This window comes from Erithacus rubecula, assembly GCF_903797595.1.
Source record: "Erithacus rubecula genome assembly, chromosome: 10".
Taxonomy (NCBI): Eukaryota; Metazoa; Chordata; class Aves; order Passeriformes; family Muscicapidae; genus Erithacus; species Erithacus rubecula.
Window position 1 is genome coordinate 23,217,297 of NC_136662.1, and position 21,604 is coordinate 23,238,900.

The 21,604-nt window shown below is 45.2% G+C and overlaps 1 protein-coding gene across 2 annotated transcripts in view; it reads right to left on the reverse strand.

The window, feature by feature from the left end:
* Positions 1-21,270, reverse strand: part of NIBAN1 (niban apoptosis regulator 1) — a 53,804-nt gene extending 32,534 nt beyond the window's left edge. The window contains exon 1 of one of the 2 annotated variants that reach the window (XM_079314594.1): positions 21,145-21,270. In XM_079314594.1, the coding sequence (XP_079170720.1) occupies positions 21,145-21,199 (55 nt within the window). In that variant the 5' untranslated portion in view covers positions 21,200-21,270. The remainder of the gene's footprint in view (positions 1-21,144) is intronic. The other variant, XM_079314595.1, reaches the window with a different exon arrangement.
* Between the last annotated feature and the right edge of the window lie 334 nt (positions 21,271-21,604).

Sequence of the window (21,604 nt, forward strand, 5' to 3'; positions counted from 1 at the left end):
CACAACTGGGGACATGCTTTTAAATGATAAACTAGAAACCAGTTGATCTATATATACTGTGTGCCTTAATGCAAGTTGAGCTTCACAATTACTACTGTCCATCCATCCATCCATTTTTCAATGCATAAACGCAGTCTTATTCTCACAGCCCATCAAGGTAGCAGCAAAATGAGTTAACAAAATAATTCCAGTGTTCAGCTCGTGGGCTGACTTCATCCCAAGTCCATGAAAAACACAACTCTGATTGAGATAAACTGAAATTGCAGATGCTCTACATAAGCCCTGAAAGCTAGATGTCAGTACTGGAGCTCTGAAATGGGCTGGATGCTCAACAGGAAGAGAAGAAAGCAGCCACTCACCATAAAAACTGCTTTTCCTCAATCATCATTCACTGGAAATATCATTATCAGTTGTTAAATGCATCTGGTAACCAGAAAACCTGTGGAAGTGATTCTGTTTGGCATATCCTGACAGTGCCCACCACCTTCCAGTGATACAGATATAGATACATCTCTGGGATACAGAACAGTGTAGTGGGATTTACAAGTGATTCCCTCTTTCCTACATCCTCCTTGTGCAGTATTTACAATACCACCCAGAAGTGTTTCTGTTCAAGTGCTCCCTGACTTTATCTAGGAAGGCAATGTAAACTACTCTCTTTGTTGTTGAAAGCAGAACTCATTTTGATCTTTATTTGTAGAAATAGTATTTTAATTATTCTGAGTCATGACTTTGTTATGACAAGAAGGAACGGCAGACACAAATCCCAGGTTCTGATTTGGCTGGATCCCTTCTCACAGGTTTGTTTGCACTCAGCCAAACCCAGCAGCTCTGGTGGAGCCACACCTCTTTCCCATGCAGGAACATGTGGTTTGCACCTGGTAAAATACTGAAACCAATTATTTATCCCAGCTTTGGTTTATATCAATGGAGACTGCTCTCAGTATAAACTTACAGTTCTGTAACTCCAGTGGTGTGCACACACCCTCAAATCACCTGTTTGCCATGCTGGCAAAATCCCTGCTAGTCACTCAGAGCAGAGGAGTGGATAACACCCATCACACCTTGGAGAGCCCTTTCTACAATTTGCTCTATACTTTGCTCTTCCTCAAGTGCTCTGCTACAGGAAGCTGAATTTCATACTGAGATGGACAATTATCCCATAGATTCCCATAGGTTTTCACACTTGTATTGTTCCCAGGCTGCTTTAGGAGCATCTCACATTCAGAGGGAGCAGATTGAGCTGAGTGACACCTCATGCACTCAATAAAAACTGCTTGTTTTGGGAAGAGTAGCTCGTGATCTAACTATGGAGCTTGCTGGTTTAAGTTAATTCTGAATGCTGCCTGATTATTGAAAATGAAAAACAAACAGAGTGGCTCTTGTGTCAAACTCAGAGACTCATTCCTGCAGCCTGCTCCCACTGCCCAATCCTTATTTATGGGAGAAAGAAGATTTCACAAGGTGCCTTTGCACTTCTGTCAGGTTAAAAAATCCTAATAATCATGAATTACATAAAGGCCAGTGCTTGTGGTTAATCAGGCTGAAACAAGCTATGGGTTTTATTAACACTGTGTCAGATAAGCTTATCTCAAAGGCTGCTGAAATCTACCCTTTCTTAGTAATGGTGTTAGAAGCAGCAAGGCTCTGTCTAAAAACAATTACTCATGGCCAGATTCTGTAGGTGTAGAAGAAGAGGTTACAGGCAACCTTGCCCCTGGAAAGTCATAGCTGTACTAATTACCAAAGAAGAGGAACAGCCTTGCCCTTAATGGGTTGTAGCTGATTAATAAAGGTAACTGTGGTGAAAGAGGTGGGTTGGAGGGTTAGGGGATGTTGGAGGCAGAGGATCTGGGGAAAGAGGACCTTGGGGAGGTGGAGGAGCCCTGAGGAAGAAGGAAAGATCCAGAGAGACACACAGAGGAGTGAAACAAGAGAGTTTCTGCAGTAACTGATGTGCTGAGAGGTCAGTGTGGCTCTGATGGAGCCAGAGCTGCAGCTGGAGCCTGCAGCCAGAGCTGGGCTGGCTGGAAGGTGTGTTCAGAGCCTGCCAGCCAATACTGCAGGCAGGGGCCAGCAGGGAACAGCAGCACAGCCTGCACTGCACCCTGCAGCAGGAGCTGCCAGAGCCAGAGTCAGGATGGCAAGGCTGTAAAGAAAAATAAACCAGACCCTTTTCATGTTGAATGAGAGTCTGTGTCTTGGCTCATTTCTACCTCTAATGAGGGGTCTGCTGCAACAAGATTCAACTGGAGTAAGGTCTGACAAAACTTTATTTATAAGCTTTCACAGCACCAGAAGGACTTGGGGCTTAATAACCAAATGAACCCTATCTAATTCCTGGAGGGGGTCACATGAAATTAAACTATGATCTGTAGTAATAAATGTGGTGAAGGTATATGTTTTTCAAGTTTTGGGTTTTTTTTCATCTCCCTGAGCTACAATTCCAGATGCTTGTGGGGACACAGACACCAGGCATGTCCTGAGCAGCTTTCTCCAATCCAGATCTCAGCACCACATTACATGTCATGGGAGGTCACACAAAAATGTTTCTTAGGAATATTGAAACAGCATTCCAAAAATGTAAGCCAATGCTACATCACCCTTTAAATCAGGATGATGCATTCCCCCTTCCCTCCCTTTTGGGTGACAGTTACCTCACTGCCCAACCATCCACAAGGCAAAAAACCAAAAAGACACAGATAGCAGAAATAACCATCCTCATGGTGTTATTTGAAGCTTTTTTTTGAATGTATGTGTATATGTATGTATTTATACAGACACACACACCTTCAAAAAATTATTTCCATGCATTGCTTGGCATATGGCCACACAGATCTGGGACATACCAATTTCTTCTTTCTTAATTACTTTGCCAAATTATACTACATTTCATGGCTCCAAAATTATTCCAAGGAGTGCATGACATTGACCAAAGCTATGAGTACACACACATCTTTGCATGAGGGGGTTTCATTTATGCTGAGGTTTCCTCACCTTAGTCATTCCCTCTATTCCCTCACCATTCCAACTCCTTTCACCATCAGCCCAGAGTACTATTCCATGGCAGGATTTTATTCCATTTCTCTTCAACAAACACACAAACTCCACAAAACAAAATAACAAAATGAGAATAATGGTCACTTTTTTTTCTTACAATTTTCCTCATCAATTCTAAGGCATTTGCTTCTATTCTGGCTCCTGTATACATTGAAAATTAGTAAATAGCATAATTTTCAAAGGATTTTTTTTGCTTTGCTTGTGCCAACACCTCCTTGCCTTGGCCCTCTGTAGGGCAGCACCTGTGAAAGGGCATTTTGAGGGGGACAAAGAGCCAACTCTTTGGGAAAAACAATAATTAATTTTATTCCCCTTTTAAAAGGGACAAAAATTTATACATGCATATATATAATAATAAGCTTCTAATAAAACTTTATAATACACAAAGAGGAATTTTAAATTTTTTTTACTCGACTTCACATTTTACATTGAGCCTGAACAACAAAAATGAAACATTTTTCCTTTGCAGTGCATATTTAGTCATTTGTTCAAGCTCTCACTAGTTTCATGCTATAATACTGGAATGTGACTGCAGGAAAATGTAACATTGGGCAGAGGATGGGAGAACTTACTCAATAAAACTTAGAAGTTCAAGTGAAGCTTATAAAATCTCTTTAATCTGTTATGCATTTTGTTGTTATAAAGCTTATAAAATCTCTTTAATCTGGCTTATATTTTGTTATACAGCAGGGTGATACAAGGGGATCACCTTCTGATGTCACATGGACTTTGTTGGCCATGCAGATGCTCCAGCAGGAATTGTTCAAGGCTGACACAGCCTACAAGGCAAAAATGTTCCACAGCACTACACTGTGGTTAATCCTTCAAAGCCTAAGCTAAGACAAGCTAGACAACCTCTCCTTGCTGGTAGTCTGTTCTCATGTTCAGAAAAATAACATCATAGCTCTAAAAACGTTTGCTAAATCTGGACTTATTCACTCTGCAGGAGAGACTCATCCTGTGGGAAAAGTTTCTTCACACACTGCTAAAAAACCATCAATTATGGTAGAATTTAGAAGGCAAGTGTATAATTATTGCATGAAGCTGCTCACCCAACCCTGTGTAGGACAGTTTTTTCTGTGCTTATTACAGATGGGGAAGGGAATCTAAAGAAGCAGAGAAAATGAGGCAAATGAAAACAAAATAAGTGGGAAAAGACCACAGAAGATGGGAGGCTGCCTGGGGCTTCCTGACATGGGAGACCTGCCAGTGGCCTCCCTTCTCCCATTCAAAGGACATAATCAAGATTCCAGTATTTCCAAAGCACTGTAAAAGAATGAAACAAAGTGATCTCAACATTCTGGGGTTTTTCTTTGGTAAAGCTAAAAGGACCCATTAAACTTCATTAATTGTTCCTTACTTGGCAGAGCTCACACCTTTGATTCCTTCTAAATTAAAGCTGGGACCTTACTAATAAAAATACACTTTCTGCTACCAAATGGAGAAGAACTCCTGAAATTTTATCCTGAGAAGAAGTCAAGTAAAAATCCAAAAAAGCCCCAACTTGCTGCAGCACTATCAAAGATGAAGGATTGCCTTTACATTCCCCAGGTTTGCTGTTCCTACCACCCACCAATGCCAGCAGCCCACATCACCAGAGGCAGAAATACTCCCAAGTGACAAGGGCACAGGTTAAGGAAAAAGGGAAAACAAAGCACTGTGTTCACAAAGAATTTGATGTAAATGCCACAGAGGACACACATAAAGGAACACTTCTCTTACAGCCTCTCCTGTGCAAATGTGGGGGTTTGAGGCCTCTTTGTTCTGGCACACTCTTCAAAAGTATTTATTTTCTTTTTCAGGATGCTATTTTTAACCACAACTCAGAGAAAGGCCAGAGCCTGGGAGAGTCTGCAGCCCCCAGACAGGCACAGCCAGTGTCACTTGCTGTGACAGAAGGTGGTGACACAGAGCTCTGCAGCTCCCCATTCCCTTGTTCCTCCATGGGGCTGGTTTCATCACTTTTATTCAGTGACATCAGTTCAGGGGGTTCCTCCAGCCACCTGCTGTGCCAAGTGCTGTGCATTATTCTTCTTCCTCCTGGACCACTTTCAGTTCCCCAGACACTCATGAAAGCATCACTGAGAGGACAGTATTACCACTGGTGTTTGTTTTATCCATTTCTAAGAGGATTCCCAGGAAGAAGCTCCACTCAGCTACTGTCCCTCTCACTAAACCTGTGCTCGAGGCTCCTGGGCTGCTCTGCTCTTCCACCCCAATGTTTCAAACCTCCTTCCTTCTTGAAAAAAAAAAAAAAAAGGAGATAAGTTGCCTCATTTCCTCTCCATTTATCTTTCATGTTCAAAAGGGCTTGTGACAACATGACTTGAAAGGAAAAAACCAAATCCAAACCACCTTTTCCCTGTGCTGTGTTTGTACAGTCTGGGCTCAGAAAGGCAGCTGGGCAGGTTATTATTAAGAGGAGGAAATTAGTTCCTGAGAATATATTGGGAAATGGATTGTGAGAGCTCTCCTGCTGGTTCACAGTGACCCTGCACCTCTGGAGACCATGTACAGACACTCCACACTGACCTGCCTGCACACCAGGACCAGCCAGGAGATGTTCAAGGCTTGGGGTTACACCCATGGTGGATATAAACTTCAGCCAGTGCATTCAACAGCTTGCTTCCATCTCTCCTGCCTTTGTATGACTGGTTATGGGGCTCCAGTTCTGTCTCAGCTCTTCCATCAAAGGTTTCCATGAAGTTCTCCCCATCAATCCAATCTGAGCTCCTGCCACTCTGGATGCTGATACATTCTCTCTTTCTGGAGAAGAGTCTGTTTCACTTGTATGCATCAAAACTTAAATTCTTCCTCTTTCTGTGTTTTGCAAAAGGCCTTATTTATGGCACCAAGAAAAAAGCAGCCCTAAGAATGCAATGTGCATTGAGCTGTGTGATAAGGGTTTTATTTGACAATTTATGTATATCAGATCACATTTTCACTTTGTGAATGCAGAAGTAATCACTAGTAATGTGACTTTAAACATATTTAGCCCCTGTCTAACAATGCTCATTTTGAGTCTCATCCAAATGAGAAATCCTCCAAAGACTGCCTGCATTTCCTCACTAGAGCTACATTTCAAGCCATGTTTGCATTCTTTAAGGGTTGGTTAAAGGCAGCCTGTGGCTTTCTGAGAAACAGGGAAAACCACATAAACCCATTTTCTATCTTCATTTGGGTTGACAGGACTTGACCAGCCTGATGAGATGAAAGATGAGCCCTGAATTTCTATGAAACATTTTCTCACTTAACAGCATCCAGCATGGCTTCAAAACACCCTGAAGAGCTCCAGAATGCACAGCAACCTTTCAGAGACTTTTCTGCCCCTTATTGCTACTCCCAAAGACCTTTACTACACAATCAATCACCCCTTCAATGAGATGCTACCCAGGCTGTGTGCTGCTCACACAGCAGAATTTTTGGCTACCCTGGGACAGTTTCTCTGCTGTTTGCCCTTCAAGCATCTCTGAGCCAACCGTTTCACCAACTGTTTCACCACAGGTTTTGCATAAACCCAGCAAATTCACACAAACAGGCAGGATCTTGGTTAGGGAAAAGCAGAGCAGTGAAAAGAGCAATAGAACAAGAACAAGCCAGGAATTCTGGAAAAGTGTATTCACAAGACTCACCAATATGTTTCATGGGGTTTTTATAATTTCCAGTGAAAAGACACATAGACAGTGTTGAAAAAAAAAATGCATCTTATTGTCTGTGCTCTGCTCTGAGCTTTACTAGCAAAAGTGCACCAAACCTTCATAAACAAGTCAGTCAGGCTGGACCTTCTGGCTCCAGAGGTTTGGGCTTAAATGGGGTCAGGATTGTTTTTTTTCCAGTCTCAGAAATGCTGAGGTCAAGACAACAAAGCACAGGTCTCAGGTTTAACATCCTGGTTTGCAATTCTGCTAGCAGGCAGATCCCTCTGAGGGACATGTGCCTCAGCCAACAGCCACAAATCCACAGTTCAGGAGATGACAGTCTTCTTACAGCCCCTTCCGAGCAAGAAATGAGGTCAGGTCCTTCTGCTTCTTTTAAATCTTAATCTGAGTGTTCCTCTGATTTGTAAAATACCATTATCTTGAAATTGAAAGAAAACACAGAAATGTAGTCAAGACACACTCACAATACAGAAGCAAAACCTCCTTGAGCCAGCAAACATGGCTTGTTTTTTAAAAAATGATACTTAAAAGATAACAGAAATCTCTTAAGAAATCTCTTAAACTTTAGATCCACTTTTTTTTGCAAATCTGCTCAGGCAAACTCATTTTTTAAACATACACTCTTCTTTGCTTCTCTACTGTATATAAATTGCATATATTCTGATTAACATTATTCAGCCCAGAATAATGACACATCAGAGAGATGCCTAATAAGCTCATCTTTAAACTCTGGAGAACTTAAAAAAAAAGATCCCAAACATCTTTTATGAATATAGGATGGTGTCTGCTGACAAATACATGGCACAATCCATTTTTTTGTGGTTGCAAACAAGAACCACATGAAGGAATGTTATGGGCTTGTCTTTGCATTATTCAGGATGATAGGACTTCTGAAGGAAAGTGTGAAACTGTGAAGATAAAAGAAAATAAATCAAACACAATACGGTAAAGAAAATACAGAATATAAGGAAAACTGCATTTTACCAGCAGTGGGTATTTCACTGGAAGATTCCATAAGGTTTTCTGAATCAAACAGCTGCTACAAGAAGCAACAATGAATCAAAACACTTGGACTTACAACGAGAATTGACAAAGAAATATTTTCAGTTACTATAACCATATTGTTTTAGACTTACTTCAGACAAAAGCTATTTCAACAGGAAAACCTGTCTTAGCCAACAGCTGGAAAGCTCATAGCCTTATTCTGGAAGGAAGGGGGACTGCTCCTTTTTACAGATGTCTCCATTCTCATCATCCAAACAGAGCTAAATCTCTGTTTGGAGAGATGGGCCCCATCTGAAATGCAGCTCTCACATCCTCCCAGGCTGTGCACACTCACTGCTGGCACAGGCTCAGCCAAGAGAACCAAACACAGCAGGCACAGAAACTCAACACTGAGCAGCATCCTCAGACTGAGCCTGCTTGGGGCAGCCCCTCAGCAGAGCTCCAGACACCCAGCTGTCAGAGAGGCTGGGTTTTATTGAAAGGCAGCTCTTCTGCAGATGCTAACAATCAAACCCAGCCAGTGCTCCCTTCCCCTGCTCAGCCCCAACACCCTGTGAGATCCAGCTTTAGGAGCACCCCCCAAGGCAAGCGTGAATTTGGTTTATGGTCACAAAAGTAACACCTGCCAGTGCCAAGTGCTAAGGAAAGAGCAACTTTTCAGTTGACCACACTTCCTGCTGCCTGAATATTTAAGGCACCAAAAGGAAAAGCCATGTAGCAAGAGCTGAGAAACTAACAAACCACAAAGTCTTGTTCAAAATTACTAGGTAGGATTTTACACTCCTAGCAACACATTGGTGTGGGATGTTTCTTAAGCTGTAACTCCTTTGTCTCCCACTGAGGTATCAGCTTTAGTCACCCCCATTCTGGTATGGGATCTGTTGAGCTGCTTCATGTTTTTTCCATTTGTAGAGGAGGGTGGTGCTGAGCTCAGATGGGGCCTTCCTCCTTCATTCACTTGAACTCAGCTTCTTCCTCAAACAAACCCAGTGCTGCCTCAGATTTTGATGTCACTGCTACGTGGCCACAGCTCCCAAGGGATCACCAGGAACACACCAATCCCAGTCTCCAAAGTCTTCCCCAGAAGCAGATACCAGGTGTGTGTCACATCAAACACAGGCTCAGGTTTCTTCTGGGCACTCTTCCCCACCACTGCTTCCCTTGGGTTGGTAGGACACCATGGAAACACAGAATACTAGAATCATTCAGGTTGAAAACCCTCCCAGACCACTGAGTCTAAGCTGAGCCTGATCCCCACAGTGTCACCAGCCCAGAGCATTGAGTGCCATGTCCATTGCTGGGACTCCTCCAGGCATGGAGACTCCAAACCTTCCTGGGCAGCCCTGACAATGTCTCACCACCCTTTCTATGATGTCAAATCTCTCCTGGCACAGCTTGAGGCCATTTCCCCTTGTCCTGTTGACAGCACAGCTTTGATCCAGAGGAAGTGTCCAAGGCCAGGGTGGACAGAGCTTGGAGCAACCTGGAATAGTGGGAGGTGTCCCTGCCCATGGCAGGGGTGGAACAAGATGAGCTTTAAAGATCTCTTTCAATCCAAGCCATTCTGTGAGTGACCTGTTCTCCAAAAGCTCCACAAAAGCCACCATCAGCTTTGATCAGCTGACAGTCTGGAACATTCAGAGGCTCCTCCTTGCAGACACATCAGATGCAGCCCTGACATCCCTTCCTCAGCACACTCACAAACCATCACACACTCCTCACATCACTACTTCTGCTGCTACTTCCTGGGCTCAGAAAAAAGACTGATGGAGCACAAGCAGCAAATACCATCTTTAACCTCATATTGTACCTGTCCTATTCACTGCAGAGCTCCAAAAGTTTGTGGCATAGTGAGCTGGAAATAGCAGGAACTTGATTTGTATTTAAAAGCAGGTAAATAGCACCCCAGAGAACCAGATCTATGTCTACTGCAGAATGTAAAGCTGATAAAACGTGTCATTTAAAGGAGAAGCTCACACATGGCTCCTGCCACCTTCTTTTCCTGATTTAGAGAAGTGCTGAGTGCCTGAGCACAGCAACAACCTGGCTGGAAATTTGGGGAGAGCATCAAAATCATCAGTTCCCAAAAAATTAGGTACCAGGTTTGTCAAGCCCCAGATGAACAGCCATAACTCTTGGTGCATGAAATCAAACAGCAGCAAGACCAGCTGAGCTTTGTAGCTTGGCAGGTGTACAGGAAATCTCAGAAGGAAAGAAAAAAACCCAAGCAATGAATCTGGGGCTTCCCACTGAATGAAGCAGAAGAAAGACACACCAAAGATACGCCTTTGTACCCTGCTCTCCTTCAAGCATCAGCAGTGAGTTCAGGGCTTCAGACCCATGGAGTTTTCCACTCACACTTAAGCCTATAAGGTACAAAGCTGTGTTTGCTTTGCCCACAGCATGAACAGCTGCTGGTAGCCATGGGCTTTGCAGCTTTCTCTAGCTTGCACAGAGGGCAAAATATGGCAACAGCAGGGTTCAGTCCAGCAGGAGAACATGGGCAGTGGCTGGAAACCTCCTTTCCCACTCACCTCCAGTTTCCCTTATTCTACCTCTATGGACCCCAAACCCTTCCCTTCCCTGTTGGCCATGCCTGAGCTGCTCAGAACATCCAAAGAGAGGAAAACATGTTTTCTTTAGCTTAATTCACAAAAAAACCCATCAAAAACTCACACCACCCCCCACAAAAAAATCCCCCAAACCAATAAACAAACCAACCAAAGCCAAAACCAACCAAACAAAAAACCCCCCAAAACAAAAGCTCTCATCCATTTTAGCTGCAGTTTTCTCAAAATGGCAATCTGGCACAGATGCTCAGCATAGAAACTTTAGTCTGGGTAGCTGAAGGCTGGCAAAATCTCATCTGCAACTGCAAACATTGGGAAGTGTCTGGAAGACTGAATTACAGTGATATTACTTTACAGAATATCCTTAAAAAGCAAAAAAGCCTTTTTGTCCTTTCTTTTGCACAGACCCTGCCATTAAATCTTTGCCTGGGGATGATGAAAACTTGCCTTTTCTCTGGTGTGGCCACTACAATATTGGAATATCAAGTGAAAATACATCAAGATCCTCTGTGTCATGCTCAGTAAAAGCAAGCTGGTCTTTAGAAAATGTTCACCCAAGGTATTTAACATCCCAAATCCTGCTCCAGGACTGGTGTCTCCAGTTACCAACATCACAATGCCCTGAAGAGAATCACAGCACAAACAGCAAATGTGGTTTCATGCAGAGGAAGGGAAATACCATGTAAAACTTTAGAAATGCCTTCCTGAGCCAGGAGATGAGTAGGGCTGAGGGAGATGGATACTGAGTGGCAGGATGGTGCTGGCATTGTCTGTAAATTTGAAGCAGCAAAACCTGTGTACTTCTGAATAGAGCAAGGAGAATCTCCTTGGCAGGCAGCATTTCCAGATATATTACATGAGCATAATTTTTTTTTAGCTGAGGTCCCAAACACAACAAACCAAAAATCAGTAGTAAATGGGCTATTCCAGGAAACCAGCAGGGACCTGGTATGCTTGGCCAGAGGTGGCTCTGAGCTCTGCAAAACCTGCAGCACCCTTCACATGGAACATCAACCTCTGGGGGAAACCACAGATGGTTTTATGACACACAGAAGCTGTAGGTATTTTTTCCTAAGGTTGGATGTAAAGGCATTTAGTGACTGAGAAAGCTGGGATTGTTTAGCCTGGGGAAAAGAAGGCTTCAATGGAGACTGTTGAAGCCTTTCAGAACTTTAGTGGGGGCTTACAAAAAATGCAGGACAGGGCAGATAGTGACAGAACAAGGAGAAGTGTTTCTAAACTGCCAGAGGGCATGGTTAGATGGGATATTGGGAAGAAATTCTTCATTTTAAGTGTGGGGAAGCCCTGGCACACGGTGCCTAGAGAACCTGTGTCTGCCCTGGATCCCTAGCAGTGTCCAAGGCCAGGTTGGACAGGGCTTGGAACCACCTGGGATAGTGGAAAGTGTCCCTGTCCATGGCAGGGGCTGGAATGGGATGGGCTTTCATTTCCCTTCCCACCCAGACCATTCTATGATTCTAGGATTCCATGGTCCTGGGCACTTCAGGATCCAGCTGGTCCCCAGCATGGGTGTCAGTGACTGACCCTGCCTGCTGGGATCCATCAGCAGGTGCTGCTGGTGCTGTCCCTGCTCCAAGGGCTGGCACAGGCTGCTCCTTCTGATCCTGCCACAGCTCGTCCTGTGTCTTCCGCTCCCTGGACCTCTGCTTTAGCTTTGCCTGCTTACACAGTGAAGAACCAGGAATAGTATTACCTTATCATGTCTGTGCCACACTCCCTGTGGGGAACACCACACCCCCCCACACAACACATGGAATTGAGGTGCAAATGACCTTTTCTGCAGGGTACCTGCTGCAATGATGAGAACCAAACCCAAATCATACCCTGACCCTAGAACCACAACATGGAATAAACCTGGAAAAACACCAGCATTTTGGGAAGCCATGAGCAGACTTAGTGTTCCCAAAGATCTCCTCACAAGCTGTCTGTGGTTTGAAAAGGCCTTGCTGGTGCTGGTGGTGTTGGGGAGAGCCCACACCAGGCTCTGCCGTGGGCAGCTTTTCTGGCAGAAACCACCACCAGGAGGATGCTCCTCACCCACCTTTTCAGCAGTGACACCTAAAACCCAACCTGGAGAGCAGCTGACACAGCCACTTGGCAAAAAGCTCCAAAGCAGAATTCCTTCTGGAGGACAGATCACAGCTTGCTCCTGGGAAGGTAGAGACAGTGGGCAGCAAGCCAAAAACCTGCTGCCCCTTTCCACCAGGGTGGAGAGGCTGCAGCCCACAGCTGCCTCTGTGACAGCCCTGAAGCAGCGTGGCTTTGGGCAGATCTAGAGCAGCACATGCTGCTGCTCCGGCCCAGGGCTGGCACAGCCAGGACCCTCTGAGTGCCACCAGGCACTGGCAGCAGCACCCAGCCAGCTCCTATGGCTGTAAAGTGTAGCTGTAGGGATGTAGGGGTGTGGTTGTAGGGGTGTAGGCTGTACAGGTGTAGCTGTAGGGGGTGTAGGCTGTAGGGGGTGTAGATGTAGCAGTTTGGGCTGTAGGGGTTTAGGCTGTAACAGTGGAGCTGTAGCAGTGTAGCTGTAGCCATATAGGCTGTAACAGTGTAGCTGTAGCAATGTAGCTATAGCCATATAGGCTGTAACAGTGTAGCTGTAGCAATGTAGCTGTAGCCATATAGGCTGTTGGGATGTAGGATGTAACAGTGTAGCTGTAGCCATTTAGGCTGTTGGGATGTAGGCTGAAACAGTGTAGCTGTAGCAGTCTAGGCTGTAGGGGTGTAGCTGGGGGGGGTGTAGACTGTAGGGCTGTAGGCTGGTATAGGCTGTAACAGTGTAGCTGTAGCAGTGTGGGAGTGTAGCTGTAGCCATATAGGCTGTTGGGATGTAGGCTGTAGTGGTGCCTCCCCTGTTCCCACCCCAAAAACCACCTGGGCCACACAGGGCACCCAGCAGGAGTGCACAGAAGCACTGGCTGTCCTGCAACAACCTGGGCTCATCCCTGGCACTGCCACTCCTCAGAACCACGGGGTGCAGGGCATGGCACAGCTACAGGTGTAGAACAGGTCTCATTGCAAACAGCACCCAAAAGGTCACTTGAATCACCAGTTTCGGCTTAAAGTATTTACTCAGAAAATAACTACTCTGCTCCTGATCTCACTCGTTCCCTAGAAGAATTTAAACCCAACAAAAACTATCTGCATACTTTTGCAAAGTATACTGCTTTTAACCTCTTACTCATGTATTCAGGAGAGCCCAAGAGTCAGCCCTGCTTTTGTTTTCTGCTTCCTGCACTGTAGCTAAGACAACTCCCTAGCTTTGAAAAACATGCAATAAAAAAGATGCAATAACTACATAACAACTTTGCTGGTATTACAAGGACCAAAATATTTTGGCTTAAAGCTTCAGTACTAGTCAAAGTGTAAGAGCAACTGCTTGGTCAGAGCTATTAACAAATACCACAGAAGCATGAAAATTAAAGGCTTATGAATTCAAGATATAACAATTAAATACTTAGAGAAACAAAGTGACTAAAGTCTTAGGTTATCCATACCAAAATAAGCTTCAATGTAGAATCAGCAGCAAACATTTTTTATATAGATAAGATTAATAGAAAGACACAGAACAAAGATTTTAGGACCCAAGCAGGAGAACGCCTTCTTCACAGAAGTTTCAGCCATTTGCACAAGCTTTAATCTTGCTTTGATGTAAGAACTGGCCTTGTTTCATCACTCTCCTTTAACTGCAAAAGCAAGTAAAATACTTGCAAGTATGTTCAAAAACTTGAAACAACTTTTAATTGTTCTCTAAATGTGAAGAGAACAGTGTGGTTATTCCATGCAAAGAGAAGAGCTGTACTTTAAAAGCACATTCCTAATGAATATCATCCTTCCCACCTAGACACTGGCTCTGCAGCTGCCACTGCCGAAAGGCACCACCAACAAAGATGCTTTCATCATCCCAGAGCTTGCTTTTTCTCCCTTTCATACCAATAAAATGTCTATCAGATGCAAAGATTGTCTTACAATTTGTGGCCAAGCTGCAGTAATTTAAGAACTTCCAGTATTCAAGATTTCAGAGCACACCAAGTACAAAGGCACAGCACACTCAGAGTGTGTCTCTCAATTACAGATTTGGGGCAGGCATGAGCCTGTTTCTCACTTTTACTATTGAGGTAGTCTTTCCACTCATCCCTCTGCCTAATTCAACACTGTACATAGTTTCTGCTATAGTGACAACAAAAGCATGAAAAATGCCACGACTTCCCCTACAACCCTGTGGTTTCCCTTCCCTCACACTACCCAAAAAAAGACCACATTTCATCTTTCAGACCCAGTGATGCAGCACGTCATTTTAAGGGTAGTTCTTGTATCTGGGTCGCTTTGGTAAAGGGCTTGAGATGATGCTGCTGAACAGGCACAGAAACTAATGCAGCTCTGGGACACAAATTGGGTAACTGGGATTTCTGTGTTTAGCAAAACCTCAAGCCATATACAGAAGGTAAATGGGGTGTGATCACTGACAATACTTCTATTGACAAACTAATGAAGGAAAACTGAAAAAAATAACCTGCTGCTTTGATTAGGGAAATGTTGACACGGCCTGTTGCAAGATAACATGGCTGGAAAACTTCCAAAATTGCTCATGGAGTTTTTGAGAGAAGTTAATAACAGACTATTTGAGCAATGGAAATGGAACAGAGAAGTTATATCCTGCCTTAGTCTCCCAAAGCTGAACTTGAAAGTTACCAAGGACAGTAAATTCTGTTCACGTGGGTGGCAAATTCCTTTTCCATCAATCACACCCCTGGATGCCTTTTGCTTGCATACAGTCAAAAGGTAAGAAAAAGCACTTGGCCCCTTGAATTAAAGACTATAAAACCCAAAGAGAAGCTTCCTCTCCTTTCCAGCACAGGCAGGCACCATTTATCAAAACTATGGGATGAAAATCTGCTACTGGCTCCAAAAGCAACAATCTCTCTGAGCACTAAAACTTCTCACAAAACAAGTAAAGCCAAAAGGATTTTCCTTTTAAAATCTCATTTCTTACAGTGTTCAAGAACTTGGAAACTTTGCAAGGTGAATATAGTAGAAACTTACATGCTGATTGAAATCTGAATTTCCTGTGCTCTTCACTTCTTCCTTCCATGGGTATTTATCCCTATTTGGATTGGACTAGATGGTACTATCATGAATTCTGCATTTAACTCATGCTTCTGAATGAAAATATTATCCTGCCTCTTCCTTAGATTTTGGGAATTGGAGATAAATCCAATCAGCTTTTACCAAATGCAGCCTCTAAGAGCTACTAGATGTAGAATTTGGTTGGAATGACCTTAAAGCCCATCACATTCCACCCCCTGCCAGGAGAGGGACACCTTCCACTAGAGCAGAAGGTTGCTCCAGGCCTGGGACACTTCCTCTGTATGATGCCACAGCCATGCTCAACTACAGAAAATGGAAAAGAGAATTTCTGGAACATGGAACAACCCAGTTTGGAACAGGCTGGGAGCAAAGACAGGGAGTGCAGCAAGACTTGCACAGAACCCTGCTGTACTTGCAGTCACACACCAAATTAAAACCATAAGGATGACAGTTTAAAGCAGAAAATCCAACATCCAGCCTGAGTGCCTGTCCAAAAAAAGGCCAGCTTTTCCACAATTAATTCCAAGTCATTCTTCCATCCTGCAGCACTCCTCCTGCCAGCTCTGTGCACACTGGCTGAGACTTTCACTCCAGATCTGCATCAGGCACTCGGGTTCTGTCCCTCTGAGTTGGTGGGACTCATCTCTGTACCACCACTGGAATTTATTTAGCTGGTTTCCTGGAAAGCTAACAACTCATTTCCTATCTTGTCTTTCAAGTAAAGACAAAGCAGTCTCCTCTTCAGCCTCCAAAATGGGACAGGAGTCTCTCTGCTTTTTCAAGTACACTACATCTTGTAGGTGCTACAGCATGTGATCATGGTGTAAAAGCCTGACTTAATTAACACCACTGAAATTCCTAAGTAAAAACAATGGCTAGAAAGAAATTTCTTATTAAGCAATAGCTTTCACTGCCACCTCAAAAGAACAACATCTAGAAGATCTACCTGAAAAAACTTCCTAAATCATGGGAAAATCCACAGGGTGCATCCTGGGTGCTGCAGGGTCACAGCCACTGTGTCCTGCACTGGGGGATCCCACCTGCCTGGGGGAGGAAAGAGATGGGGGAAAAGAGAAGGAAGAAAGTGCATTAAACAAATAAATCCAAAGCAAATGACTGCAAAGCCTCATCCTCTGCACACATGTCTGTTTATAGAAATGGGTAGCCAGGACATGGTCAAGCATATCTTAAAGAAAAAACAGCCTCCAGAGAAGTTCAATTTTTCATAGGCTGAACTGTTTTGGAGATGCACATGTTGAAATTAGTGGTGTTAGATGCTTGAAATGTTTCCACTCCTGCGAATTTTAAAAATATTAGTCCCAACACACAACACATGACAGAGCAGAGCATGGTCACCTGCTAATTCCACTGCTGAGACTGCAGAAATGGAAAGTCATCAAGACTCTTTGCCTACTGTAAGACCCTCATCCTTGATTGCTTCCTGTCTGCTAATAGAGACACTAAGCAACACTTTTCCATCAGCAATGATGATACTTCTGGCACAGTCTCTCAGGACATACCACTAAGCTCCAGCAGGCACTTTCAGCTGATTCCTGAATTTCATAATTGCACCTCAAGACCATAACTTCCCAACACCACCCTGGACCACTCCCTCTTGGGCGTAGCACTCCTTGAGCATCATTAGACAATTCACCCAACAAACAACTCCCATCATAAGCTTAGCCCATGCCTCATCAAACTGAGAGCACAAATTTTTTTAATAAACTTTTTTCACATGACCAATTCCCAGTCTCCTAATTATTACTACCATGTTTTAAACTCTGTTTCACTCACATCCTGAATAATCCCCATGCAGGATTATCTCTGCCACAAGTCTTTTTCGAGGTCCCAGTCCAAAACCTAGAGGAATTACTATAAAATTTTAGTTTCATTTTGGGGGGCTTCAAAATCATTTTACTGCTTACAATGTGTATGCATTTAAAATATCTTATGGATTTAAATGGTGGAAAAATTCATTTTTCCATAAATCTGGTTAGAAAAACAGGCTTGTGCTGCACAGCACAGAAAGACACCTTCTAAGCTGCTAAGTTTTCCAGACTAGTCATGCTGCAGTGCACTTGGCTTGGCTTTCTCCCTAAATATCCCCCACACACCTTCTCCCAGAGGACACAACTGTCCCCACTGCTCACAGGAGTCCCTGCTGACTCATTTTTCCATTATTTCACTATGACATTCGTTTCCTTCAGGTAGGAGTAAGGAATAGCAAGTCTTGACATTTTATTCACAATTTCATCCCCCAACAATGAGAATATTCATTAATTTCTACTCGACAAAGACAAAAGATGTCGTGATGGCTTGAAAAATGTAACTTCATGAGATATATACAGAGATTTTCTGAGTGTAAAAATTGTTTTGCAAAGCATTTTTATCCCCAACTAAGAATTTAAGCAGTTGATTGAAATTTCACAAGGAAGATCCCTGCCCTTGCAGTTTCAAACACAGCTTCAATTTCCCTGTGAGGAGCACCTGGAAAATCACACATTGGCATTGTCTGTTCTCTTCTTAGGCATTGTTTGCAGCAGGGGATGCACATTACCAGGTCAATAATTACATCTGCTTGCCCATGTTTTGCCCTGTGTACAACCACACACAATGCGAGTTGGATGGTTCAGTCCTGCCACATTTTCCCCAAGAGCACAGAAGCTGGAAGCAGTTCCAGGTGGAAATCCCAGGCTTTGCCTTCAGTAACTGAGATGCTGAGTGGAGTGCCTTCCTGGTTTTCTCTGGGATTTGTTTCTGCAGCTGGTCTGACAAGGCTCACCCCCATTCCCCCACGGGAATCCACAGACAGCAAAGCAGCTCCCAGGCTCTACCAGGGGTGCCCGTGCTGAGGGCAGGTTCTTGAGGGGTTATAGAGGCACCTCTTTACTGGGTTTGCATATTTTCAACATAATTTTACATCTCACATAGTTCTTGTCCTCATTTGGTTCTCCTCTCATCCCACAAGCAATGTGAGCAGACAGACTTTGAGAAGTCAGAAAACCTGTTGAACTCTACCTGTGCTGGTGTAGAAGCTGTAACATGGAATTGTGGAATATCCAGAGTTGGAACAGACCTACAGGAATAATCAAATCCAAACCCTGCCCTGCACAGGACATCCACCACCTTTAATGCTCAGCCCCTCATTTCCATTCATTACATTGTGCTTTAGCTTAAATATTGTCTAAGTAAACTACAAGGCTTTATAATCCATTTAATTTCAGACAAATTAAATTATCATTACGGCAACAAGAAATTAAATTACACCATCATGAAAACAACTATGAACTACACCAAGCTCTCACTTGAAGTAATGCTCAGGATTTCCTGTCTGGAGGCTACTGGTATTTGGGCCAATATGAGGGAGCATCTCAAAATGCAGAAAGTTTGGAGAGCATTGCTGTCTCCCCATTTTCCTCCCTCACCAGTGCTGTCCCATTCCAGCACCTATGGACTGACAATTTTGCTGATAAAAAGAGTTTCCTTTTTACTGAGGACACCCTGCATCCTCTGTGGAGGAAAAGAACTCCAAAAACCACCATCCCACTAGAAAAACCCACCTAAGCTTCATGAGGCCAGCTAAAAAACACACTGCTTATTCAAGCTACAGACTTGTGGTCTCTCCTGGAATGAGGGGAGCTCACCACTAAGCTCCTGTGCAAATAACCCAGGTGTGTGAGGTAGGCAAGGCTTGGCTCTTGCAGACTCCAGCCTAACATCAGCAATAGGTTTGGTGAGCTGCACTCTGTCTCCATTTAAGATGCTCTTCACAATTCTTTTTCCTCCTTGGAAGTGCTAATTCACAGGCAGCCTCTGTATAAAGTGTCTCAGTAATTATTTTTCCAAGCAGGAGCTTCAAGTGGGGGATCCTCACAGCATGAACAGCAGAGCTGAGCCAAGGGATGAGTACAGGATTTTAATTCCTTCTTCCACATGACTTCCCTCTGGCTCTTGCCTGTGCAGAGATGTGATGGGCAAACAAGAGTGTGACTGGAGAGCTGCAGAGCTCTCAGCATGACCAAGGTACCCTCCCTGTGAGCTGCAGGCCAGTCTCAGACACACACACCCAGCCCTACTTCACACACAGGGATGGATTCCCAACCTTTCACCAGCAGCTTCCAGTTCTAACTCTAGATGACAGGACAAAGACCTGCATCATTTCCCCTAAACTAATAAACTCCCTGAATTTCCTTTTTTTCCCCCCAGTAAATAGACATCAACCTTTTCAGGTGCTCACAACTCAAGGACCAGAAACTTTAAATGCTCAACTGTGAAAATGCAATTTTGGCTGCAGCGTGGGGATGAATGTAAAGAAAAATAGAAATCCAGGGGGACTGCACTCTCATGGCTCTGATGGAACTTGAAACCACCCTCAATGGGGCAGGAGAAGCTGACAGTACTGATGGTACAGTGTCAAAAAATCTCACTGTGTGAGGCCAGTAGCTCTGCTGACTGCTTTTTTGGTAAAAGCCATTTAATAACTGGACATCCTTCCCAATATGGGAATCTCTTGAAAGACCCACTGTGATTTCAAAGGAGTCCTAACAGAGGAGTGGCTCAATGTTTGCACTCCCTCTGCACCACAAAAAAATCCCAAAGCAAAGAAATCCAAGGACCAGCTGGGCTGTGGGCACCACCCAGGAGTCCCCATCCAACCCAGATCCACAGCACAGTTTGATCTCCCAGCCCACAAGACAGAGGGCTTTAGCAGGCTCTGCATGCATCATACATCAAGTGCTAGAAATGGGCTTCCTTTTCTTATGCAAACTTTTATCCCACTTGTAAATCTTCAGCCTTAAAATTTGCTTTGCAAATACTCTATCTGCTGTCTGAGCGATAAGCAGCACAGGTAGGAGTAAACTGTGCTTCATACTGAACTATTCAAGTAAGAAAAAGACTCCCTAAACCCCAGAATTACACTCTTTTCCTTCATAGTTTAATAGCAGTATGTATAATATAAACCCCCTTTTTTTTTTTGTTTGCTCTCTCTCTCCTAACATTGTAATGGGATAAAGAACTGCCCTTACACAGTCAGGCTGTGTGAGGTACCCACTTTTTTAGCTCGGTACCCACCTAGCAGCGTTGCCACTGCCTCCAGCGGGTTTGGCACAGCATCAGCCCCTGCGGCGCTGGATTGGCACTGGCAAGCCCGGTGCCAAGGGAGCTGCCGGCTCTGGAGAACCGGGACCCGTCACACGGGCAGGCTCACCGCGGCGCTCCAACTCCCCCGATCTGACTACTTATAATTCCCTCACTGCAAACTTCTAAAGCATTCCCCTTAACAAAGTGCTCCAAGTTCCATCGGACGCTGGGGATCAGCTCAACCCGCGCCGTCCCGGGGACGCCCGGGATGCGCGGGGCTCCCGGAGCGCTGCCAGCGGCTTTCCCGGGATACCCGGAGCGCTTCCAGCGGCTTTCCCGAGCCCTGGGTACCCCGAGCGCTGCCAGTGGTTTTCCCGGGGCACCCGGAGCACTGCCAGCGGCTTTCCCAAACCCGGGGTACCCGGAGCGCTTCCAGCGGCTTTCCCGGAGCTCCCGGAGTACTTCCAGCGGCTTTCCCGATCCCGGGGTACCCGAAGCGCTTCCAGCGGTTTTCCCGGGGTACCTGGAGCGCTTCCAGCGGCTTTTCCGGGGTACCCCGAGCGCTGCCAGCGGCTTTCCCAATCCCGGGGCTCCCGGAGCGCTACCAGCGGTTTTCCCGGGGCTCCCGGAGCGCTGCCGGCCGTACCCCAGCCCCGTACCTCGGATGTAGGCGCACTTGCTGTCGTCCAGCTGCGCGGAGGCGGAGGCGCCCATGGCTCGGTGCGGGCACCGTGCGAGCCCGAGCCCGGAGCGCTCCCGCCGAGCCCGGAGCGCTCCCGCCGCTTCCTCCGCAGGCACCGCCCCCGCCCCGGCCCGGCCCTGCCCCGCCCCGGCCCAGCAGCGACCGGCGGGGACCCGGCTTAGACTCGGCTCAGACCCGGCCCGGACCCAGGGCCGCCCCCGCCCCGCGGGGCTCTGAGCCCCAGGCACGCCTGTCCCGGCTGCTCCTGGTGCCTCCGCTCTGCCCTGCCCCACTGTCGGTGGTCACTACAAAATCCACATCCCCTTGGAGACGCGGCTAGAGCCTCCAGAGTTCCCCCAGAGGCCACGCTAAAGACCGTGCCAGAGTGAAGGCACAGCTGAACAGGACCAAAATGCCTTTCCTGGAGGTGTCCCGGA